The sequence below is a fragment of the Cricetulus griseus genome, chromosome 6 (assembly GCF_003668045.3).
Source record: "Cricetulus griseus strain 17A/GY chromosome 6, alternate assembly CriGri-PICRH-1.0, whole genome shotgun sequence".
Taxonomy (NCBI): domain Eukaryota; kingdom Metazoa; phylum Chordata; class Mammalia; order Rodentia; family Cricetidae; genus Cricetulus; species Cricetulus griseus.
The window spans coordinates 66,778,186-66,804,679 of NC_048599.1; the positions used below are offsets into that span (position 1 = coordinate 66,778,186).

Consider the following 26,494-nt stretch of genomic DNA (forward strand, 5'->3'; position numbering starts at 1 on the left):
TCTAAGAGATCAGTGGCCCTGTAGGGATCTGACCCAGATCCCCTGCATATATGTTACGGCTAAGTAGCTTAGTGTTCTTGTGGGACTCGTAACAGTGAGAGTAGGAGCTGTCTCTGATTATTTGCCTGCTGGTGGGACCCTGCTCCTCCTATTGTGTTGCCTTGTCCAGCCTTAATATGATGGTATGTGTCTGGTTACTATAGTATATTATAATGTGTTTGGTTGATGTTCCTGGGAGGTTTGTTCTTTCTGAGGGGACAGGGGGGTGCATCTGGGGAGAAGGGATTTCGGGAAGAGAGACTAAGCACAGTGGAAGAGAGAGGAAATTGCTGTCAGGATGTAGTATATGTGAAAAGAACAAACAACAACAATAAATATAATAAATAAATAATAAATAAATATATAAATAAATAACAAAAGAAATGTCAGCATTAGGGAGTTGTTTATCTTCTAACATGAAGATTTGTTGCATTAAATTGAGGTCATTAGGCTTGGCAGCAAGCGCCTTTACCTGATTAGCTGTCCCACTGGTCTCCATTGTGCTTCTTCTTAAAACACCAATTATATAGAAGAAATTTCACTAAATTGCTAAAATTTAATGAAAATTGTATTCTTAGAAATCACACAGGCAATAAGAGCTCATTTTCCAGCCTAATTATACTTTCCCAAGAAGTTTTCATACTATTCTATTTTTACAATATGGTTGTAGACAGGTGAAAGCAAGACGTGTGTGTATTTCACATCACTTATAAAATAACAGTGATTTGAGAAATGAGGAATAGGTGTATGTAAGATCTCTGTAATGGTGAGAAGGATTGTGAAATGCAATCTGGTGGGCATGCCACAGCAATGCAGTCTTGATTCCAATGTGGGCCCCACAGTAAATAACTCTGAATAGTCAATCATAGATCAGAATGTGTTCTCTATTGTACCTACCTTGCTATACTTTGAGTTCCTGATGGTTCAAGGGCAGAGCAGACATTTTCTTCAATTGTGGCCTACCAATAAGCTCATTATTCTCCAGGGATGATTCCAAACCGATGGACACACAGATGACTCTGAGTAATCCATGTCTGCCATAAAGTAAAAAACAAAATCAAAAGCATAAAATGTAGACAGAGACTAGTGTACATGTGTCTGGGGAAGTGGCTAATATGAGTTGGAGGGTAATTAGTAGTCAGGGACAATAGTAAGAAGGAATCAGCTTATTATAGATATTGTCAAAGAACAAATTTCACAAAAGAAAAATGGTGACAGAAAAAATTCAGATAGTTAAATCTATAAACACAGATGAAATAATATTTTAGGAAAAATAAACTGAAACTTCCCAATATATTACCCATATGTTGTGTGAATAGACATGAACCTTGCTCATGTTTAATCTGATTTCAGGAAAGCACAATATAGGTATTTGCATGTTTTTATTAGTTTATGTTATAATAATATCTTTAACTTGTTAGAAGACACATACATATTGATTGCAAACATAGTCCATGAAATATTATGACAGTATATTCAAGAAATTATGACATATCTCTTTTAAGAATACACTAGATGCCAAAATAAGTAAATCTATATACATATAGTTTTATTCAGTAAATAGCATACACTATTAAATGGTTAATAATATGAACATTTTATGCATACCTATGTAAATATATGTATATGTAGGGAGATATTTTCAAAAGCAAATTTTTTACAAAACTGACCTACTTTCATTACATAAACTAAAATCAAGGTCATTAAAATAATGAGTACTGAGGGAAGTGTATTCTAATAATGTGAACACTGCCCTTTCAGTTATGGATTGAGAAAAGGGAAATATGACTTCATTTGAATAGGTGCAAAATGGAAAACTGACAAATTATACAACTATGAGGCAACTGGCATTAATATTTGATTTGTAAATCATTTTGAACTATAAGAGGATGTAGAACTAAGTTCAATACCTCCTGTTGTGAAATTAGAATGAGTATTAGAATATAATGATATGTTTTAAATGACAATTTTGATAAATAATAAAAAGGGAACTTTGTAAATAATGATCTACTTAAAGTGACTTGCATAGTGTTGTGACTGTGTAATAATTAGTAAATTGTAATTATTATTTTAAAAATTGTCATCATTCTAGTAGTTAGAAAGAGTAAGTATGTGATGCAGTTATTACACTTTCTTAGATGCAAAAAAATCTAAGTATTAGACTTTTGGATGTATATTCATATAGTTTTTTCATAACCATAAATTCATGCAGGTAGTATCATGCAGGAATAAATCATATGTACAATTTTGTGGTCCAAATACAGATAAATTAGGATGAACACAAGGAATTTTCTGATTAGAAGAGGTGATCAAAATTATCTCCTATTTACCTGTGATTTTTCAGCTTTTTTATGGCATTTTTTATATCTTTATTTCTCAATGTGTAGATTGCTGGATTCAGGAGGGGTGTTATAACTGTATAAAACACAGAGAGAATCTTGTCTGTCCAGGAGATGCTGACTGGCCACAGATAGATGAAAATGACAGGCCCGAAGAACAGCACAACCACAATGATGTGGGATGTACAGGTAGAGAGTGCCTTTGATGAGCCATCTTTAGAGTGATGCTGGACAGTTAATAGAATGTAAGTGTAAGATATCAGCAAGAGAATGAGACAAATTGTTGCTAAAACACCACTCTCAGCATTTATAATGATTCCTAGAGTATCAGTATTTGTGCAGGCCAATTTCATCACCAAAGGAATATCACAGAAAAAGCTGTCTATCACTCTAGGTCCACAGAAAGGTAGCTCCAAAATCAGGATCAGTTGATTCACACCATGCACAAATCCCGTGATCCATGATATCAAAATGAGCCAGATGCACTTCTGTCTGTCCATGATGCTGGTGTAGTGGAGTGGCCTGCAGATGGCCACATAGCGGTCATAGGCCATTGTTACAAGAAGTACCATCTCACCTCCTGCAAAGAGATGCAGGCAGAGGATCTGGCTCATGCAGCCCCCAAAGGAAATGATTTTATTATCTTTTAAGAGATCTATGATCATTTTGGGGGTAGTAACTGATGAAAGGCAAAAGTCAATAAAGGAGAGATTGGCTAACAGAAAGTACATGGGAGAATGGAGGCGATGATCAGTGATGATTAATGCTGTGACAAACAGGTTTCCTACAACAGTCATCAGGTAGAGGGTGGAAAATGGCACCAGGAGGAAGATCTGTAGCTCCCTTGATGTACAAAGCCCTTGAAAAATAAACTCAGACACCATAGACTGGTTTACTTCTTCCATTTAGTTCACTGTGCTCCAATGGGTGAGACACACAGAGCCTAAGAAATCCTGAAATAGAAGTAATAGCTTAATGTTCTTAGTCAAGAAAAAAGAAAAAGTATACAAATTATATTGTAGCATTGTATCCAGTCAAATTTGAAATAACTCTGTGTGTGTGTGTGTATGTGTGTGTGTGTGTGTGTGTGTGTGTGTGTGTGTGTGTGTGTGTGTGTGTGTGTGTTTGTGTCCTCCCTAATCAGGAAATTTTCCTAAATATAGGAAAATCTTTACACATCTGAAATATAATCTATATATGCAAGTGAGTACATTGTTTAAAAATATCTGTACAAAATATTGTGAACATTTTTCAAGCCTTAAATCAACCTCCTTTCATGGATTCAGATGTAATTTTATTCAATGAATATATGAGGTACTTTTATATCCTCTACTTTACTGTTGTTGCCTGAAAATGATAATCCATTGACATATTTTAAACATGAACATAAAATTCCCACGCACAGATCTATTTTTGACTATGTTGAAGCAGACAAAATTGAATCAATTCTATTAAAATGTATGCTAAAAATGGTTCTTCAAATAAATTGAGAATCCATGAGCTCATGTCATGTTTTTAGAATTATGTATTTAATTAAATATTGGACTCATCCATCAGAGTGTATCTCTGTACAGTTATGGATCACTAGGCCTGAGGTATGTTAATGGTGAGATTTCATGTAATAGTTTGAATCACTTACTCATGAAATCTGCTTTCTATGCCTCCATAACTTGGTTTGGTTTTTTTATTTCCTTTAGTTCTTCCTTGACTGTGTCCCTTTATTTCTCATGATGTTTCTTTCTTAATCTTTATATCAGTTCTTTTCCATACTATTTTTATGGTTTGAAATTGGCAGATTAAAATGCCAACAAATTAGAGGATGTTTTGCAATTTCTTTGTTAAGTACCTGAAACATTATACATTAGTAACAATAACGTTTATTGATTTCCTGCGTCAATCGGCTCTATAAATTAGTATGACATTTGCAATACAAGGCAATTTGCTATTTAAATACAAATAAGTAAGGATGACTAATTTAAGTAGTAAAAATGGTCAGATTCACATAAAATTAATTTTATTGTGTTCAAAATTGAGCATATTTAGCCCTTTGAATATCAATGCCATTTTCACACACTTTTTATATTGGTGAATTCTTAGTGAATTATGATTATTTTGATCTGTATCACTATTAGTTGCCTCCAATTTCTAATGACTATTTACCTAATTTATTTCCTGTATCTTGAAAACTAGAGAATAAAAAGATCAAAAGTTAAACAGGTAAGAGAGTACATTTAATGGTCTGAGAGTATGCATTTTCCCATGTTAAGAGACTTGAAATGTTGCATATTACCCAAAGAGATCATATAAAACTGCCATGTGTTTCCAACATCTCAAGGATTAGTTGGAATGGAAAACAGCAATATGTTTATCAAGCACAACAATTAAAAAATACAAATGCAAGACACTGTAAACTCATGAAGGATTTTTAAAAAGGTGATAGTAAAACAACGACAAAAGCTAAACCTTAAAGAGTAGTTGAGATGAAACATGAAAGTACAACCATCAGTTTGTGATGTAATCACACTAAAAGAATCACCTTATAAAACAGATCTTGCCTTTTGGATGATATTTCCTCTAATTTCCCTGGAATCTGAAAATCTTACATTGTTGTTTCTTCTATGACCAGTGTTGCTGGGATGTTCCACCTCAGTGTGGCTTATATACACTGACTAAAGTCATGTATGCCTTGGAAAGTTTCCCATTCACATTAAGTATGTCCATGTAGTTGGAAAGTCTTTTACTTTCAGAGTCCTTGGGGGATCCATAGGTTCCAACTTCTTTTGAGTTGAATCTGAGAGCTCAATAATGAGGAAAAATTATTCCTTTAATTTTACAAATATTTTATAATAATGAGTTAATATTTTGTATGTGTTATGACAACTTACAAGTTAAAAGATGAATCACATGGGAAAGTAAGATGCCATTGCAGTTAAAGTCACTTGTTGCCAAGTCTGATAACTTGTGTTAATCTTTGGGATTCACAGGGTGGAGGATAGAATCCACTCACTCAGCTGCCTTCTGATCTCCACAGATGTGCTGTTGCATGTCTATATATGTACAAGGACATATATGTTTATATATGTGCAAGGACATATATAGACATTCCTAAATTCAGGACACATGCACCCACATGAATAAATGTAATAATTACTTTTATTTTTATTATTTTTATTATTTTAAAAATAGAGAAAACTTGCCTGTAGTTTTACAGCTCATGTATCCAAATAGACATTTATCTCTGCATCTGAAAATGCCAGCAGAGACTTTATTCTCTTTCCCACCCTCTCTTGATACTTGTGATCAACCTCTATTACAACAATGAGTCATGCAAACAATCTTATTTTGTATTGTGCTATTTGTCTTTATTTTCAAATTCATTACTTTATATATACTTAAAGTGAGCACCATTATGTTTTGATAGACACACATACAGTAAAACTGCACATTAGTAGTTTATATAGAAACTGTATGTTCTAAAATTATTTAAAATTTCCTTTCAACAATTCATCACATAATAATACTTCATTAAATATAATTTTCATTTCAAACATTTTTAAAAGCTAATTTATTTTTAACTCTGAAAATTTCTAGTGAAATATTGTTATATATGAAATGTAGGTTTATAAACAAAGTAATTATAGACCCCAAATATCCTCCTAATCATTTATATAATAAGCTGTTTTATAATTGTTTTCCAAAGTATATTTATTACCTACACTATATTATATATTTTATATTGTAATAACCTTCAAACCCTTACATATAATCCTCCATGTTTTCCTTCAATTTCATAACGCCTTTTAAAATTAATTATTAATATATTCATAAATATACATACACATATTTCTACAATTCCAAATATAATCTTCTCATTCTGTGTAATGCTACTTAAGTGTGTGTTTTCCAACTTTTGGTCACTGGAAAGCCACTTGCTGTGCTCCTCTTTGGGAGTGGGTTAAATATTTATCACTCCCAGCTATCCACAGTTGCCTACAATTTTTATTTAATTATGTATTTATTTATTTATTTATTTATTTGTGTGTGTGTGTGTGTGTGTGTGTGTGTGTGTGTGTGTGTGTGTGTGTGTAGGGTTAAGGTCTCATATGCTTTTGCCCATTCACTTTGTCCTTTTATTGTAGTCTTTGTTCAGTTTATTGTGGAAAGACTTTAAAGATATAGCTTTTGATATTATTAAGGGACACAGTCTTATAACAAAATACCTGAACCTTTGGCTCTTACAAAATTTCTAGGCCCTCTCTTGTAATCTTCCCCATGCCTTAGATGTGGAAGTGCTTTGTAGAGGTATCCATCAGACTGTGATCTTGATTTTTATGTGAAGGTGCTGGCACTGCCCATGTAACATGACTGATGAGCAATAGAAGGTGCCCCTAGTCTTCTATACAAAAACAATGTGAAAGTTATGAGAATCAAAGCAGAGATGGTTCTGCCAACCCTAACACCACAAATGGAATGAACAAAGGCAATTGTGAAGGAAGAGTTCTTATACACTATTGACTAATAGAAACCAGCAAGAAAGACTCTCTCAAGACCATGACCCACAGAGAAGCCACCACAGCATTTATATAAAATAATTCTTCAGGGACACCTTCCAAGAAACTATTAGTTAAACCTCAGTCCAAGGTTATTGTGCAGTTAACTGCTTTGGGCAGAGGTATTGTTTCCATAATAACTTCTTTGGTTTTGTCTTCTGAAACTTTCCTACATATTGTAGAGACTTTGGTTGGTAGTGTGGTTGTCCTAGTATGCATGAAGACCTGAGTTTAATCACCAGCACTGAAGGAACCTGACTGGATGTGGAGATACAGTCAGTGTCCTAGCTCTTGAGAAGCAGAGGCAGAAAGGTAAGAATTTTAAGATCACCTCAGCTACTTGCTGAGTTTGAGGCCATCATGGACTACATAAGAGCCTAAGCAAAAATAAACAACCACCAAACCAAACCAAATCAAACAACAGCAACAACAATTTATCCTGGGCTCAATTCATTGAAACTGCCTATAATTAACTGTGAAACATGAATTCCCTTTGTCATAATTACTGCTAGTCTTTGAGAAATCCCTTTTTCCTCACATTAATATATCTAATGTTATGTTATGGTTATGCAGCATTTTAAGAACAAAGTTATCTAACAGGTGTTGTTTCTCATATACCCTGTGCTGAAGGGTTCATGCTCAAAAATAGAGAATCTTAGAGCACAGCCATATTCAGATCAGTTGAAACAGACAGGCATATTACAAGGCATGCCCTGGACCTTTTGCTATCAAGACAGGTTTTCATTCATACATTAATTCTTTAGAATAATTGACCACAGATTACTGAAGATCAATAATCTCTGTTCTATTATGCAAATTCTTCCTCCAATTTTATAATTACAATCACATTTTTCCAATGTCCTGTTTATTCAACTTTTTTGTTTTTCCATATAAAGTTTCAAGGTCTCTGAAAAAATGTACTTGGATTTTGATGGGGATTGCACTAAATCTGTAGATTACTTTTGGTAAGACTTCCATTTTTACTATGTTCATCCAAACCATTCAAGAGCAAGGGAGATCTTTCCATTTCTGGTATCTTCTTAATTTCTTTCATTAAGGACTTAAACTTCTTGTTTGCTAGGAGATGGTGGTGCATGCCTTTAATTTTAGCAATCGGGAGGCAGAGGCAGGTGGATCTCTATTAGTTCAAGACCAGCATGTTCTAAAAGCTAGTTCCAGGAGAGCCTCCAAAGCCACAGAGAAGCCATCTTAAAAACAAAACAAAAAACAACAACAACCCCCCCAAAACAAACAAACAAGACTTAAATTTCTTGTCATATACTTCTTTCGTTTTGTTTGGTTAGATACATAATGTTGTTTGTGGCTATTGTGAAGGGTGATGTTTCTCTTTCTGCCCATTTATTGTCTATGTATAAGAGGACTACTGATTTTTTTTAGTTAGTCTAGTATCTTTCCACTTTGCTGAAGGGGTTTATTAGCTGTAGCAGTTCCCTGGTAGAGATTTTCGGGTCTCTTATATAGACTATCATATCATCTGCAAATAGTGAAAGCTTGACTTCTTCCTTTCCAATTTGTATCCCTTTGATCTCCTTTTCTTGTCTTATTACTCTAGCTAGAACTTCAAGTACAATATTGAAGAGATATGGACAGCATGGACAGTTTTGATTTGTTTATGATTTTAGAGTGATCACATTGAGTTTCTCTAAATTTAGTTTGATATGGACTTCTTGCTGTATATTGCCTTTATCAAGTTTTGGTATGTTCGTATGATCCCTGATCCCTCCAACACCTTTATCATGAAAGGATGTTGGATTTGGTTGAAAGCTTTTTCAGCATCTAGTGAGATGATCATGTGGTTTTTCTTTTTAAGTTTGCTTATTTAGTAGATCAATTGAGAGATTTTCATATGTTGATCCATTGTGGCATCATTTGGATGAAGCCTACTTGATCATGGTGGATTATTTGTATGATGTGATCTTGGATTTGATTCGCCATTATTTATTGAGTATTTTTGCTTCTATGTTCATGAGGTATATTAGTCTGTAACTCTCTTTCTTGGTTGTGTGGTTTGGGTACCAATGTAATTGTAACCTAGTAAAAAGAGTTTGGCTATATTCCTTCTGTTTCTCTTATGTGGAATAATTTGAGGAGTATTGATATTATCTCTTCTTTCAATTTCTGGTAGAATTTTGCACTGAAACCATCTGGCCCATGACTATTTTGTATTTGGAGACTTTTGATTACTGCTTCTTGGGGACATAGGATTATTTAAATTGTTTATCTGTTCTTGATTTAATTTTAGTAAGTGATACTTTTCCACAAAATTGTTTGTTTCCTTTACATTTTTCCAATTTTGTGGAGTACAGGTTTTTAAAGTATAGCCTGATGATTCTCTGGATTTCCTCAGTGTCTGTTGCTAGTGTAGATAAGGGTTTTTCTATCTTGTTGATTTTATAAAAGATCTAGCTCGTTGTTTTATTGGTTCGTTGTATTGTTCTTTTTTGTTTATACTTCACTGATTTAAACCCTCAAGTTGATTATTTCCTGGCATCTACTCCTCCTGGGTAAGTTTGCTTCTTGTTGTTCTAAGGCTTTAAGGTGTGCTGTTAAGTCTTTAGTGTGACTGCTCTTCAGTTTCTTTTTTTGGGCACTTAATGCTATGAACTCTCCTCTTAGCACTGCTTTAAAAATGCCCCATAAGTTTGGGTTGTTGTGCCTTTATTTTCATTGAAATCTAGGAAGCCTTTAATTTCTTTCTTTATTTCTTCTTTGAGCTAGAAGTTATGCAATTGAACATTGTACAATTTCCAGGAGTTTGTAGGCTTTAAGCAATTTGTGTTGATGTTGAATTTTCACATTAAGCCAAGGTTATTCAATAAGATACAGGGTTATTCCAATTTTATTTGTATCTGTTTAAGTTTGCTTTGTTGACGAATATGTGGTCAATTTTACAAGAGGTATCATGTGGTGCTGAGAAGAAGGTATATTCTTTTGTGTTTGGATTGAATGTTATATAGATGTCTTGTATACCTAATTGAGTCATAGCTTCTGTTAGTTCCTGTCTGGCAGTCCTGTCCAGTGTTGGGAGTGGAGTATGAAGTGTCTCACTATAAGTGCGTGGTTTTTATGTGCGACTTGAGTTTTAGTAATGTTTCTTTTATGAATGTGTGTGCCTTTGTATATGGGGCATAGATGTTCAGAATTAAGACTTTATCATTTTTTGTATTAGTTCAAATTAGGAACAAGCTTGCTTCACATGCCAATCCCTTCTCCCTCTCCCTCCTGAGACTTCAACTTGATGGATTTTTCCTGTGACAAATATGAAATGATCTTCTTCAATTATTTTGATTAATGTTACTTTGCAGTCTAATTTGCTAGGTATTAGGATAGCTACACCAGCTTGTTTCTTAGGTCAATTTTATTGGAAAATCTTTCCCAAACCCATTACTCTGAGGTAATGTCTATCTTTGAAGTTGAAGTATGTTTCTTGTATGCAGCAGAAGGATGTGTTCTGTCTTCATTTCCATTCTGTTAGACTGTGTCTTTTTATAGACAAATTAAGGCCATTGTCATTAATGACTATTGATTGTTGATTCTTGTTAGTTTTGTTTATAACTGTTGTGTGATACTGTTGTGTGTTTCCCTTTTTGGGGGAGTTTTGGTAATGTGGGATTATCTATTGCCTATGATTTTGTGAGTGTAGCTAAGTTCCTTGGGTTGGAGTTTTCCTTCCTACAATTTCTGTAGGGTTGGATTTTTAAATATGTACTGTTTAAATCTTGTTTTGTCATGTAATACCTTGTTTTCTCCATCTATAGCAATTGAAAGCATTGCTGGGTATAAAAGTCTGGGCTAGCATCCAAGGTGTCTTAGTGTTTGTAGAACATCTATCCTGAACCTTCTGGCTTTCAGAGTTTCCATTTACTAATTAGGTGTAGTTCTGATAGGTCTGCCTTTATTTTACTTGGCTTTATTCCTTTGCAGCTCTTTCTTTATTCTGTATGTTTGGTAGTTTGATTTTTATGTGGCAAACGCACTTTTTGTCCAATCTATTTGGTATTCTGTAAGCTTCTTCAACTTTCATAGGCATGTCTGACTTTAGGTTGGGAAAGACTTCTTCTATAGTTTTGCTCTATATGTTTTCTGTACCTTTTGGCTGGGCTTCTTTGCCTTCTTCTATATCTATCATTCTTAGGTTTGGTATTTTCATGGTATCCCATATATCATAGATAACTTGTCTTAAGAATTTATTGGACTTAAGATTTTCTTTGTTCAATGAGTTGATTTCCTCTAGTGTATCTTAAACATCTGAGATCCTCTCTTCCATGTCTTTTATTCTCTTGGTTATACTTGCATTTGTAGTTCCTGATTGTTTACCTAGATTTTCTGTTTCCAGCTTTCCCTCAGTTTGTGTTTTCCTTCTTGCCTCTATTTCAGTTATCAAGTCTTTAGCTGTTTGAATGGTTTCCTTCACCTGTTTGATTGTTTTATCTTAGCTTTCCTTGCTTTATTTATATATTTATTGATTTCTTGCCTCTTTAGTTTGTCTTATCCTCCATTCCTTCCATTTTTTTGTCTTTTCATCCATTTCTTTAATGGTTTTTCTCATTTCCTCTTTAAGGGACGCTATCATCTTTGTAATATTGTTTTTGAGGTCATTTTCTTTTGCTTCATTTGCATTGGGATGTTCAGGATTTCCTGATGTAGAAAGCCTAGACTCTGGTGGTGTCATATTACTCTTTATGCTGTTGAATATGTTCTTATACTGTCATCTTCCCATCTCTTCTTCTAGTTGATGCAGGTAGGGCCTCTTCTTCTGGTTGCTGGGCCAAGGCTAGGATGGCTGCAGCTCTCCAGGTGGGTATTGGGCTGCCTCCATGTCTCTGGGGCTTTGGTGGGCAGGACCAGTTTATGTATCCTAATCAAGGGCCTCCAATATGGAGTGGGAGTGGGCAGAAGTAAGCCCAGTACTCACCTCTCTCAGTGAGTACAGGGTCAAAGTTGCAATGGAGACAGCTGCTGGATGGTTTATTCTGCTACCAGGTCCCTGGGGATTTGGTGCATGGGGAGGGGGTATGAGCCCGGATATCAGGTCTTCTTCAAGGGGGTACAGGGAGACAGGAGAAAGCAAGATACTCACCTTTCCAGGTGGGTATGGGGCCAAGGGTCTGATGGTGGCAGCTGCTCATAAAACTTAAATTTTAAGGCCATTTATTTGTATTTTTAGCTTTGGTGTGTGATTATTTATAGCAGTTTGCAAAAAGACTTTTTTTTTGTCTCTGCTTATTTTTTTTGTTGTTGTTCTGTCTACTAATGATGTCCTATCCTTGATTGTACCCAGAACAGTGTTTTTAAATAACAGGCCTTAAATATTTTAATTGCTAGGTGAATGAGCATTTATTCATGGTGACAGGGAATTATTGAATGGAAGTTTGTATTCAGGAGTTCATGAGGCCCCTTTGCTTATCTTGAAAGCAGAGGGTTACTTTGCCTGTCCCTTGTTTATCTGCATTCCTTAGTCCAAAACTGGGCTTTGCCATTCTTCCTTCATACTCCAGAAGGCTGGGCCTTTTGTTTGGATTATCTCAAAAAAACAAACCAAACCAAAACAAAACAAACAAAAACAAAAAAACAAAAACAAAAAAAGCATTGTTTCTAGGACTGCTTTGCCTACAATCCCTTTAAAAAATGACCTTGATTGCCACAATAAACATCTGAGATTCAGATTTTTCTTAAAATTTTAAAAATACTTTTTCCATCAGAGTAGCATCATAAATACGAGATCTAATATCAAGGGTATTTCTAAGCCATTCCTCTATTAGTGTTGATCTTGCCTTTAAATGCCTAATCAACCTTTTGATTTTAAATTATCTTATTAAAAAGCCAAAGATTTGGTTAGTATTCATCTGATTTCTGAATCTGATACTATTCTATTTACAGCTTAAGTCAATATTTATAGAATATCAAGGAAGGCTTCTTTGGGACCATGTATAATTTTAGTAAATGTCTCAGATATTTTTCCTCGTTCTTCAACTTGTCCCAAACATTTAAAGCTGCCAAATGACATTGCTCCATGGTTTGATCATCGAAGTCTATCTATCTTTGTAACCCAGTATATTGTCCTTCACCAAGGACTAGCTTGGTGAAATATTAATAACTGCAATTATTGTTCTATGGCCTAGCTGCTTTTTACACCACATTTGCCATTGTAACTCAGAACCAATTTCCAATATTGCTGTTGCCAAATCTTACAAATCTTGGAGGGATAACTCTGTTTTGAATTGCCCATGAATTTAACATTTGCTTCACATAGGTTGAGTATATACTATATGATACAACCACCTTTCTTTTTTTCTTTCTTTCTTTCTTTCTTTCTTCCTTCCTTCCTTCCTTCCTTCCTTCCTTCCTTCCTTCCTTCCTTTCTTTCTTTCTTTCTTTCTTTTTTATTAATTCAAATTAGGGAACAGGCTTGTTTCACATGTAAGTCCCATCTCCCTCTCCCTCCCCTCACTCCATCCCTCCTCCCCCACCCCCAACTTACCCACCACCCCATCCATCCACCACTCCCCAGGCAGGGTAGGGCCCTCCACAGGGGATCTGCAAAGTCCACCAAATCTTCCTGTGCTGGGCCTGGGCCCTTCTCCATGTGTCCAGGGCCAGAGTGTATCCCTTCAGGTGGGATGGGCTCTCAAAGTCCCTTCTTACAGCAGGGAAAAATGCTAATCCACTTCCAGAGGCACCCTGGAGTGCAGAGGCCTCCTTATTGGCATCCATGTTCAGGGGACTGGATCAGTCTTGTACTGGCCTCCCAGATAGCATCTGGGGTCAATATGCTCTCCCTTATTCAGGCCAACTGTTTCTGTGGGTTTCTCCAACCTGGTATAGACCCCTTCGATCTTCATTCCTCCCTCTCTTAAACTAGATTCCAGATTTCAGCTCAGTGTATTTCTGTGGATGTCTGTCTCTGCTTCTATCAGCCACTGGATGTGTGCTCTAGAATGGCATAAAGAGTAGTCATCAATCTCATTTTAGGGGAAGGGCTTTTAGATTATCCTCTCTTCCATTGCCTGGATTGTCAGATTGTGTTATGATAAATCTTTCTGCCAAAAGCCACTTGAGCCCCACTGCCACTTGTGAGCTTTACACAAGCTGCCTGCCCGAGTCAGGGCCCAAATGAATACACAGAAACTAGTATTAGGTTTAAAAGCTGCTTGGCCAATGACTAGGATTCTCATCTGTTAGCTCAGTCTTAACTATCATACATCTATATATTTTATAAGACTTATCTTTTTGGATGCCTTATTGGCATCCCTCCTTGTCGGTGGATCACATCGTGCCACTGGAGCAGGAGCGAAGGGGAAAGAGAGGGCCTGTCCTGTTTCTCCTTCACTTAAATATGAGTCTCCTTGCTATGTCACTTCCTGTCTGGATCAGCACTTCTCTACTACATTTCCCAGAATCCTCTTTGACTCCTAGTCCTGTCTACTTGCTGTCTCATTGGCCAAACAGTATTTTATTTAATAATCAGTAAGATAAACATACACAGTACATTCCCCATCAAGATTGTGTCATTATTGTAGGTCTCTGGAGATCTCCCTAGTTCCAGATCTCTTCTCGGACCTATAGTGGCTCCCTCTGATATGGTATCTCTCATCCTGCTCTCTCTCCTCTATTCTTCCCCCAACTCAATATTTCTGCCCCTCCATTTCCTCTCCTCTACTCCTCTTCTCTTGCTCTTATTATAGCAGCTCCCTCTCCCCTATCCTCATGCTCCCAATTAGTTCAGGAGTTCATGCCACTTCCCATTCCTAGGGTCTATTTATCCCTTAGAGTCCTTCATGTTTCCTAGTTTCTTTGGTGAAGAGGATTATAGGCTGGTATTCCTTTGCTTTATGTCTAAAATTCATATATGAGTGAGTACATTCCATGTTTGTCTTTTTGTGACTGGGTTACCTCACTCAGGATGGTTTCTTCTAGTTCCATCCATTTGCCTGTGAATTTCAAGATTCCATTGCTTTTTTTCTGCTGAGTAGTACTCCATTGTATAAATGTACCACATTTTCTCTATCCATTCTTCAGTTGAGGGGCATCTAGGTTGCTTCCAGGTTCTGGCTATTACAAACAATGCTGCTATGAACATGGTTGAACATATGTCCTTGTTGTATGAACATACACTATTTGGGTATATACACAAGAGAGGAATGGCTGAATCTTGAGATAGATTGATTCCCATTTTTCTGAGCAACTGCCATACTGATTTCCAGAGTGGGCTTACAAGTTCACACTCCCACCAGCAATGGAGGAGTGTTCCTTTTTCTCCACATCCACTCCAGCATAGGTTGTCATTGGTATTTTTGATTTAGGCCATTCTGACAGGTGTGAGGTGGTATCTCAGAGTTGTTTGAGTTGCATTTCTTTCATGGCCAAGGGTTTTGAGCACTTTCTTAAGTGTCTTTCAGCCATTTCAGATTCCTCTGTTGAAAATTCTTTGTTTAGTTCTGCACCCCACTTTTTAATTTCATTGTTTGGTGTTTTGGTGGGTAGCTTCTTGAGCTCCTTGTATATTTTGGAAATCAGCCCTCTGTCAGATGTGGGGTTGGTGAAGATCTTTTCCCATTCTGTGGGTGATCATTTTGTCTTACAACTGTGTCCTTTTCTTATAGAAGCTTCTCAGTTTCAGGAGGTCCCAATTATTAACTGCAGACCTCAGTGTCTGTGCTACTGGCGTGATGTTCTGAAATCAGTCTCCTGTGCCAATTTGTTCAAGGGAAATTCCCACTTTCTCTTCTAGAAGATTTAGTGTGGCTGGATTTATGCTGAGATCTTTGATCCATTTGGACTTAAGTTTCCTGGATGGTGACAGGTACAGAGCTATCTGCAATCTTCTGCATGTCCGAATCCAATTGTGCCAGCACCATTTGGTGAAGATGCTATCTTTTTTCCATTGTAGAGATTTAGCACCTTTGTCAAAAATAAGGTGTTCATAGGCATGTGGGTTAATATCTGGGTCTTCAATTCGATTCCATTGGTCTATATGTCTATTCTTGTGCCAATACCAAGCTTTTTTCAGAACTATGGCTCTATAGTAGAGCTTGAAATCAGGGATGGTGATGACACCAGATCTTTTATTGTAAAGAGTTGTTTTGGCTATCCTGGTTTTTTATTTTTGCATATAAAGTTGAGTATTGTTCTTTCAATGTCTGTGAAAAACTGTGTTGGGTTTTTGATGGGGATTGCATTGAATCTGTAGATTGCTTTTGGTAGGATTGCCATTTTTACTATGTTGATTCTACCTATCCAAGAGCATGGGAGATCTTTCCATTTTCTGGTATCTTCTTTAATTTCTTTCTTTAAAGTCTCAAAATTATTATTGTACAGGTCTTTCCCTTTTTTGGTTAGTGTTACCCCAAGATATTTTATGTTGCTTGTGGATTTTGTGAAAGGTAATGTTTCCATGATTTCTTCCTCATTGGGTTGATCATCTGTATACAGTAGGGCTACAGATTTCTTTTGTGTTAATTTTGTATCCTGCCACCTGGCTGAAGGTGTTAATCAGCTGTAAGAGTTTCCTGGTAAAGTTTTTCGGGTCACTAATGTAGACTATCATGTCATCTGCAAATAGTGAAAGTTTGACTTCTTCCTTTCCAATTTGTATCCCTTTGATCCCCTTTTCTTGTCTTATTGCTCTAGCTAGAACTTCAAGTACAATATTGAAGAGGTATGGAGAGCGTGGACATCCTTGTTTTGTTCCTGATTTTAGAGGAAAAGCTTGAGTTTCTCTCCATTTAGTTTGATGTTGGCTATTGGTTTGGTGTATATCGCGTTTATCATGTTTAGATATGTTCCTGTTATTCCTGTTCTCTCCAAGATCTTTATCATGAAGGGATGTTGGATTTTGTCAAAGGCTTTTTCAGCATCTAGTGAGATGATCATGTGGTTTTTCTTTTTCAGTTTGTTTATATGGTGGATTACATTGATGGTTTTTCGTATGTTGAACCATCCTTGCATCCCTGGGATGAAGCCTACTTGATCGTGGTGGATGATTTTTCTGATATGTTCTTGGATTCTATTAGCCAATATTTTATTGAGTATTTTAGCATGGATGCTCATGAGGGATATCGGTCTGTAGTTCTCTTTCTTAGCCTTATCTTTGTGTGACTTGGGTATCAAAGTGATTGTAGCCTCGTAGAAAGAGTTTGGCAATATCCCATCTGCTTCTATTGTGGGGAACAGTTTGAGGAGTACTGGTATCAGCTCTTGTTTGAATTTCTGGTAGAATTCTGCAGTGAAGCCAGCTGGCCCTGGCCTTTTTTTGGTTGGGAGACTTTTGATGACTGCTTCTATTTCATTAGGGGTTATGTGTCGATTTAAACTGTTTATCTCATCTTGGTTTAATTTTGGTAAGTGATATGTATCCAGAAAACTGTCCGTTTCCTTTAGATTTTCAAATTTTGGAGTACGGGTTTTCAAAGTATGATCTGAAGATTCTCTGGATTTCCTCAGAGTCCGTTGTTATATCCCCCTTTTCGTTTCTGATTTTGTTAATCAGCATGCTCTTCTCTCTCTGCCTTTTGGTTAGTTTGGCTAGAGATTTTTCTATCTTGTTGATCTTCTCAAAGAACCAACTCCTTGTTTCATTGATTCTATGTAATGTTTTCCTAGTTTCTACTTTATTGATTTCAGCTCTCAGGTTGATTATTTCCTGGTGTCTACTCCTCTGTGGTGAGTTTGCTTCTTTTTGCTCTAATGCTTTCAGTTGTTCTGTCAATTCTCTAATGTGACTTTTCTCCAGTTTCTTCATGTGGGTACTTAGTGCTATGAACTTCCCTCTTAGCACTGCTTTCAGAGTGTCACATAAGTTTGGGTATGTTGTGTCTGCATTCTCATTAACTTCTAGGAAGACTTTAATTTCTTTTTTTATTTCTTCCTCAACCCAGGAATGTTGCAATTGGGTGTTATTCATTTTCCAAGAGTATGTAGGTTTTTTGCCATTCGTATTGGTGTTGAATTCTAGCTTTAATGCATGGTGATCTGATAAGATGCAAGGGGGTTATTTCAATTCTTTTCTAACTATGGAGTTTTGCTTTGCTCCCTACTCTGTGGTCAATTTTAGAGAAGGTGCCATGTGGTGCTGAGAAGTAGGTAAATTCTTTTGAGTTTGGATGGAATGCTCTATAGATATCCGTTAACCCCAGTTGGGTCATAACTTCTTTCAGATCCTTTGTTTTTTTTTTTTTTGTTAAGTTTCTGTCTGGTGGTCCTGTCTAGTGGCATAAGGGGGGTGTTGAAGTCTCCTACTATAAGTGTGTGTGGTTTTATGTGTGGTTTGAGCTTTAGTAATGTTTCTTTCACAAATGTGGGTGCCTTCGTATTTGGGGCATAGATGTTCAGGATTGAGACTTCATCTTGATGGACTTTTCCTGTGATGAGTATGAAATGCCCTTCTTCATCTCTTTTGGTTGATTTTAGTTTAAAGTCTAATGTGTTAGATATTAGGATTGCTACACCAGCTTGTTTCTTGAGCCCATTTGATTGGAAAATCTTTTCCCATCCTTTTGTCTCTGAGGTATTGCCTGTCTTTGAAGTTGAGGTGTGTTTCTTGTAAACAGCAGAAAGATGGATTCCATCTTCATATCAATTCTGTTAGCCTATATCTTTTTATGGGTAAGTTACGACCATTGACATTTAGGGATATTAATGTCCATTGTTCGTTGGTTCTTGTTTGTTTTCGATTTATTGTTGGTGTTGTCATTGTGTGTGGATTTCACCCTCCTACTTCTTTTTGTGTTTGGTAAAATTAGATTATCTATTGCCTGTGTTTTTGTGAGTGTAGTTATGTTCGTTGGGTTGGAGTTTTCCTTCCAGAACCTTCTGTAGTACTGGATTTGTGGGTATGTATTGTTTAAATCTGTTTTTATCATGGAATATCTTGTTTTCTCCATCTATAGTGATTGAAAGTTTTGCTGGGTACAGTATTCTGGGTTGACATCCATGCTCCCTTAGTGCTTGTATGGTATCTATCCAAGACCTTCTGGCTTTCAGAGTTCCCATTGAGAAGTCGGGTGTGATTCTAATTGGTTTGCCTTTATATGTTACTTGGCCTTTTTCCTTTGCTGCTCTTAATATTTTCTCTTTATTCTGAATGTTTGGTGTTTTGGTTATTATGTGTCAACGGGACTTCTTTTTGTGGTCCAGTCTGTTTGGTGTCCTGAAAGCTTCTTGTACTTTCATAGGCATATCCTTCTGTAGGTTGGGGAAGTTTTCTTCTATTATTTTGTTGAATATGTATTCTGTACCTTTGAGCAGTGTTTCTTCACCTTCTTCTACACCTATTATTCTTAGGTTTGGTCTTTTCACGGTGTCCCATATTTCCTGGATATTTTGTGTTAGGGATTTGTTGGACTTGAGGTTTTCTTTGGTTGATGAATGTATATCCTCTAGCGAGTCTTCAATAGCTGAAATTCTCTCTTCCATGTCTTGGATTCTATTAGTTATACTCACGTCTTTAGTTCCTCATCACCTCATTCTGTTTTCTTTATTGTGTCTATTTCAGCTTTCATGCTTTGAACTATTTCAAGAGCTTGCTTCACTTGTTTGGTTGTTTTTTCTTGGCTTTCTTTAGATTCTTTAAGAATTTTGTTTATTTCTTGAATTTTTTGTTTGTCTTTTCCTCCATTTCGTGTAATTTTTTGCTTGCTTTTTCTTCTATTTCTTCAAGGGATTTTCTTGTTTCCTCTTAAAGGTCTCTATCATCTTGCTGAGATAATTTTTGAGGTCCATCTCTTCTTCATGCACTGTGTTGGTCTTTTCAGATCTTGCTGGAGTGGAGTCCCTAGACACCCTAGGTGGTGTCATATTGATCTTTCTGTTGTTGAGGAAGTTCTTATTCTGCCTTCTTCCCATATCCTTTTCCAGTGAGTGCAGGAGGGGTCTCTCTATCTCCTCTTGTTACGCAGTAGTGTGTGTGGGCCAGGAATTCAATGTGCACAGCTCTGGATGGTCTTGCTTCTCCTGGTAGTCTCCTCACTCTGAAGGAGTTAGGCCTCCATAGGGATCAGGTGTTTGTGTGTGTGTGAGGACAGGAAGTAAGAGTGGGGTGTTTCCAGGCTCTGGGAGTTCCTCACTGCCTGGGCATGTCTACTCCAAGCAGGAGCAGGCCCGGGGAGTTGGGGGTGGATGGGGCTTTGGAAGGGAGTTGCGTAAGAGCAGTGGATCACTTAGCTAGTTGTGGATCAGTAGGTGGAAAGGGAAGGAAGAGTAGCCTGTACCCAGATTCCCGGAGCTCCTCCCTGCCTGGTCATGGCTACTCCAAGCAGGCACAAGCCCGGGGAGATCAGGGTGAATGGTGCTTTGGACAGGAGTTGGGTAAGAGCAGGGGGTCATTCACCTAATTGTGGATCGGTTGGCAGAAAGGCAAGGAAGAGACACAACCACCTTCTTAAACCTTGTCAAATTTGATATTTTTACAGGATGAAATTCTTGATAATCTATTGTCTCTTGGTTGTTCATATTTAGTAACTGGATAAGCTGAGATTGCATTTCTAGCAACTCTGGTCCATCACTTTTCAGTTCTATCATGATGTATGCTCTTGTCTAAAATTTTGTTTCTAAATATTTTTATTGTTTTCATTTAAGGCTTTATAAAGTTTGAATAGTTTCACTTTTCATATTTAGCCCTAAAAAGCTACTATGGTTATTAAGGGTAATATATCCATTACCAGACTCATAGTAATTATAATTAGTATTATATCAATATCAGTGAAGTCATTTATCTCATCATCTGTCTCTAATTTCAAGTTACCCAAAGTACCAATATACAGTGTTGTAATGGCATGTATTATGGTATTTCCCATCTTTAACATAGGAAAGATTTTTCTTTTAATATAAATTAATTCTGTCCTCGAGGATTTTCCAGTATCTTACCAAATGTGATGTCTTTTCAGTTTGTCTGCAGCTGGAATAATTTCTCTGTTGATATTGTTGTGCCTTGTGTTCGAACATCAATTGTTGTTTTTATTAAATCACAATCATTTGCTTTTACCAATAAAGTATTGGTGGCTAGATGTTGGGATGAAAATGCACTAGATCCATGAGGTAGCAAAAGCATATGGCTGATATCCCAGAAAGAGAGCTTTCTCTTTGCTGTCTCAAACAAAACTCCCCAAACTAAAAGTCCCTCCCTTCTACTTCCTGTGCATCTCTCTATCTGTGCTCATGACTCCCTCTTATTCTCTATGTTTTTCTTTCTTGTCACCTGTTTGCTTGCTCTGTCTCTTGAATGATGGTTGACTTTATTTAATCCTGTTTACAATATTCAAGCAGAAAGCTGTTGGACTAAAAACTGGTGCTAGAGCTAAACCAATACACAATTAGAAATATGATTTTCCAGTAAATGAGGCAAACTCAGGGTTCAAAATATGATCAACTATCCTGAACCATGTGGTTGTGTATATGTCCTTATGTGTGTTTGTGTTTGCATGTGTTAATGTGTGAGGGTCTGTGTGTTTGTGTGTATCTGTGTGTGTTTATGTATGTGCATTTGTGGATGTGTGTTTCTGTATATGTGCTTCTGTGTGTTCATTAGGTTTTCTTTAATTAGCATATAGTCCTTGACATTCTCTGATGACATTCTGTTCTTCTTGAAGAGACTAAAGAAAAGTTTACAAAATATGAGATGTAAATAGGTAAGGTGGCTCAGGTTTTTACATGCAAGATACTGAGGCAGGAGAATCATAAATTCAAGCCCTTCCTGACTACAAGATAATACTTTTATAAGTGAATAACTAAAATAAACAAAGGAGACAGAAAATTTAACATAGTTTTTAAACATAGGATACAAGTGGAATACTCTCCTTGTTGTTTCTGATCCAGATGTTTTTTGTTTTGTATTTCTTCCTTTCTTCTTTTTTAAGAACAGATTCATTTATTCAAATTTTATGTGACTCTTGAAACTTTCAGTAAAGAGGACCTGAAGTCATTCAGAGGAGTATGTATTCTCATACCTGTAGCATGAATAATAAAAACCCAGAGTCAGATTATTAGGGTGAATGCTGAATAATCAGAGAAATAAAGGAGCCAGCCACAAAAGAAACTCAGACATCTACCAAGACTTAGACCAAAGGGGTCACCATGTCCTTATGAATACCCAGTCTGGATGCTATCAGCTTTTGTCTCCTCCCAACTTATATTACTCTCTCCACCCAGCCATTTAAATTCTGTATCCACCTCTCCAGTGATGAGATTAAAGATATGTTATCCCAAGTATTGGGGTCAAAGATATAAGCTCTCTTTTTCTTTTAGACTGATTCAATCTTCTGTAGCCCAGGGTAACATTGAACCCATAGATATCCATCTGACTCTCACTCCAATTGCTGGGATTAAAGGTTGGAACACCACTGCCTGGTCCCTTAGGCTAATTAGTATGGTTAACTTTTCACTCTGATCTTCAGTCAAGCTTTGCTTGCTAAAGCAAAAACAAAAGATCACCACGCATACCTAGGCTCCATGAAGACTGGATATCATGTATGAATGTGACTAGATGGAAGAGTCTGTAATAGGATGGGGGAGATACCTTCTGAATCCTTCTCAGCCCATCTGGTGAACATAGGGCATAGGGAAGCTACCTGCCACTAAGAGTGGTTTGGGACAAAGAATACACTGATGGTCAGAGAGAACATCTGGTTTCTCAGGCTCTTTGAGTCTCCTTTATGTCAAAGCACTATGCTTTGGGGTTAGCTTCCTGGGCTCCCTACACCTGTTGAGTTTGGTAAACATCTGTTAAGCTTTTAAAACCCATCTCAGATGTCCTACTCTTATGTAAAATTCTCTTCCTGGAACATCAGTCATTTCTGTGAGGCACACTACATTCTGCTCTTTTGTTGCCAGCCCATAATTGCTCCTTTAACTACCTGTGGATTTGGGCATGAGCTCATGGAAAGCATGTTCTAGACCTCTCATAATCATTTTAACATTGAAAATACCAGTTTGTACCTGGAAGAGTACTGAATCTTTTTTTATAATTGAATTGTAATATAGATTTCTGTTTGCAGATCTAAATTACACCAGTGAAACATTATGTTTTGGCAGGTGCAAGTCATAACATTGAAATAAGAAGGAAGAATAGAAAAACTGGAGGGCAAATGTTGATGGTGTTATGAAATCAAAGGGGAAGTAAATGTGGTGTTGAGCAGGCTTGAAAAGGAGTAGATGAACCTATCCCATAGGTTCACTCTCAGATGTAGAGGAAGAAGTTGAAAATTCCATCCTCACGAAGCCCATGCATACCACTGGACAACCTGAAGTCTTGTTAACAGAAGAAATATCATCAACACTCCTCAATATTCCACAAAATAGAAACAAGTGGAACATTGCTAATTCTTTTTTTTTGAAGCCACATTTACCATAATATCTAAACTACATAAAGACCCAAGGAAGAAAGAATTTCTGATGTCCTTATGAACATAGATGCAAAAATTCTTAATAAAATACCTGAGTAATATGTGCTTACAATCTGTATAGTTTTCAAAGAAATCCTCAAGGCATTCTATAGTTACAGTATGTCTGTGGGCAGGGGAGAACAACAGGTATGTAGCACTAAAACCACTTGTAAAATAATGGTGATTTGATTCATGAAGAGGGGGCAGAAAGAGTGCAAGAGCTCTGTAAAAGTGAAAAGAGCTGTGAAATGTTGTTTTGTTGTCATGACACCAATGCAGTCATGATTTCAAGGCTGCCTACTATGGAACCCATACAGATAATAGTCAGTATAAATTATAAATAAATGAGTAGGCTATGGGTTCTTTAAACCTCCTTGCTGAACTGTGAACTCCTGATGATGATCTTGGAGCAAGGCCAGACATTTTCTCTGGTTGTCACTCACTGATGAGCTCAACATTCCCCAGGCATAGTTACAAACCAATGAGTACATACACAAATGTAACTAAACTCAAAGAATGCATTAATAAATAAGACAAAGTTACATAAATGTGAAGAAGGAATCCTGGTGGGTAGAGCAATATGAGTAGGAGGGAGCTAAGATGTCAAGTACAGCAATCATATTCCATCATCTTTTGCAGTTACTGTCAAACAACATATATAATAAAGAACGATGGTAACTGAAAACTGTTGAGAGTTAAATCTATTGGCACATTTGAGGAAAAATTTTCTGAATAACATACCAAAACATACATCATATGTTTACCCAATAATGCACATGAGGAGACTTGAGCCATAGTTACCTGTAATCATCTGATTTCTGGAAATCACAGTGGAAGTATTTGCATATTTTGTTAAATAATTTGTAACAGCCTATTTATTGAAATACATGCACAGATTGATTGTAACCATTGCTTTTTACTAGAGCTGGAGGAGATTGCTGCATTTCTTCAAGAGTTTCTCCTTCAGCAGACTAAAGTAGAAGAAGTAACATCTTGGGCCAGGGATAAGCAGAGCAGGAGAAGGACCTAATAGCAATGCTAGAATGTTCCCTTAATGGAACCAAGTAGAGTTCATCTGTGATGGCTCTCTCTAGGTGAGGAAGAGGATTGCTATATCCTGCAGGAAGAACGTCCTCCACTGTACCTCAGATTCAGGTATAGCCTGATTTCCCAACAAGTTAGGATTCATTTCCCTTCAGAACTGTCCTTTTGTAAGTCCAGGTATAGCCTGACTCCTGACAAGTCAGGATATCTTTCACTCCAGAGCTCTCCTATTGCAGCTCCAGCCTCCAGAGCTGTCCATTTGCAGCCTCAGGTATAGACTGACTTCTGACAAGTCAAGAAAGTTTTCCCTAAAGAGCTGTCCTATTGCAGCTCCAGATATACCTGGCCTTCCAACAAGTCAGTATACCTTTCCCTCGAGAGCTGTAACACTTGGAAAAAGTCTCTTAACTCTCAGTTATATATGGGAAATGACATCAAGAACATATATGATGTATATATTCTCTTAACATCTACATTTTTAATATATGTGATGCCCCAGATAAAATGAAATACCACACCACAGCAGTAAAAATATCTCAGAGTTATGAATCTATCCATTTCCAGAAGAACCAATCCATTGATTAATAATAAAATTCCTGAAAATTACAGGGTATGTGATGGAATAATAGAATGTGTATAACATGAAATTTGGGAAAATAATGAGTGGTTAAACCAAACCCTATATGCCTAGTTTATAATGTGTCACCACTGTGTAATATTAAAAAATAATTATACCAAAATATAAAGAAAGCTTCAGATTATTTTTGAAAACATTTCAAGTTTTGTATACTAGGAAATTTAATGAATCAAAAATATCTTTTCCCACTAATTCATCTCACTAGCATAAGATAGATGGTATTAAATGTAATTTACTTCACCTATATATCTAAGAAATTAGAAATCCTATATTCCTATACATTTGTTTTAAGATTGATGTATTTGTTTCCATAAAAATAGTTAGTTCTTATATCCTCCCAACAAGTATCACTAGCACAATTTTTATGCATAACCTCTTTTATGTTATTAATACTTCCAATGTCATTAAATTTCGTTTCAAGTTTATATTGCTAGCAAAAGATGAAGACATGCACGGTGGTGTCCACTCCCCAGGTGTGCTGGCTGAGAGTATTCAGTGATACTAGTAAGAAGGCTGGTGGCATGCTGGGAAAAAGGGGTGAGAGGTGGGATTATGTCTGCTTTAGGACAGATGCATATCACACAATTAATGTATTTCATATTTTGATATGGAATGTCTAAGGACCATCATTTCACAAACTGAAGAGACTTCAGTCTGGAGTTACTTGGGAACTTTTTTTTTCAGAAAATTATCTTCAGTTTATTACTCTATTATTAATATTATATATGGCTTGCTTCCTTATTAGAAAAAGGTACTTCTTAATGCAAGTGAAATTTATGACTCACATGAGATTGGATTTGCTTTCATTTGACTTAGATCTAGGTTTTCTAATCATCAGATCTGGAACATTTAAAATATATCTATACAGCTAATATTCAGTCTATACAGGTAAACACAGACACTTCAGGTTTCATTGTTATTTTCTTTGTTACTTTTCTATTGGTTTGACAACATACTATTATGAAAGAAACTTAAAATAAGCAATTAAGTGTCTCCTGGTTCAAGAGGGTTTTAGTACATAGCCATCATGACAGTGTGCAGAGCAGCAGCAGGCAGGCAAGCTTGATGCTGGAGCAGTAAGTGAGAGCTCATGTTTTATCCACAAACATGAGCAGAGGGTGTGTGTGTGTGTGTGTGTGTGTGTGTGTGTGTGTGAGAGAGAGAGAGAGAGAGAGAGAGAGAGAGGCAGAGACAGAGACAGAGACAGAGACAGAGAGAATGAGAGAGAGGCATATAGCAGACAGAGACAACAAGACAGAAAAAGACACAGAGAAAGAGATAAGTTGGTATGGTATGGGCTTTTAAAATTTGAAAGCCCAACCCCAATTGACATACCTTCTACATAAAAGCTACACCAAATAATTCTCAAACAATTCAACCAAATGCAGAACAGCCATTTAAATAATGAGCATATGAATGCCATTCTTATTAAACAACCACATTCTACTCCCTGACTCCCATAGATTGTAGCCATATCATAATTCAAAT

General features: G+C 36.6%; 1 protein-coding gene across 1 annotated transcript; it reads right to left on the reverse strand.

The window, feature by feature from the left end:
• Positions 1-2,365: 2,365 nt before the first annotated feature.
• Positions 2,366-3,286, reverse strand: LOC100754455 (olfactory receptor 4K3-like). The gene has a single exon (XM_027421022.2). The coding sequence runs from the start codon at positions 3,281-3,283 to the stop codon at positions 2,366-2,368; it is 918 nt and encodes a 305-aa protein (XP_027276823.1). The 5' UTR covers positions 3,284-3,286.
• Positions 3,287-26,494: the final 23,208 nt, after the last annotated feature.

Excerpts from the sequence above, each read along its gene's own strand:
- LOC100754455 (XM_027421022.2), bottom strand. The coding sequence starts at position 3,283 with ATGGAAGAAGTAAACCAGTCTATGGTGTCTGAGTTTATTTTTCAAGGG.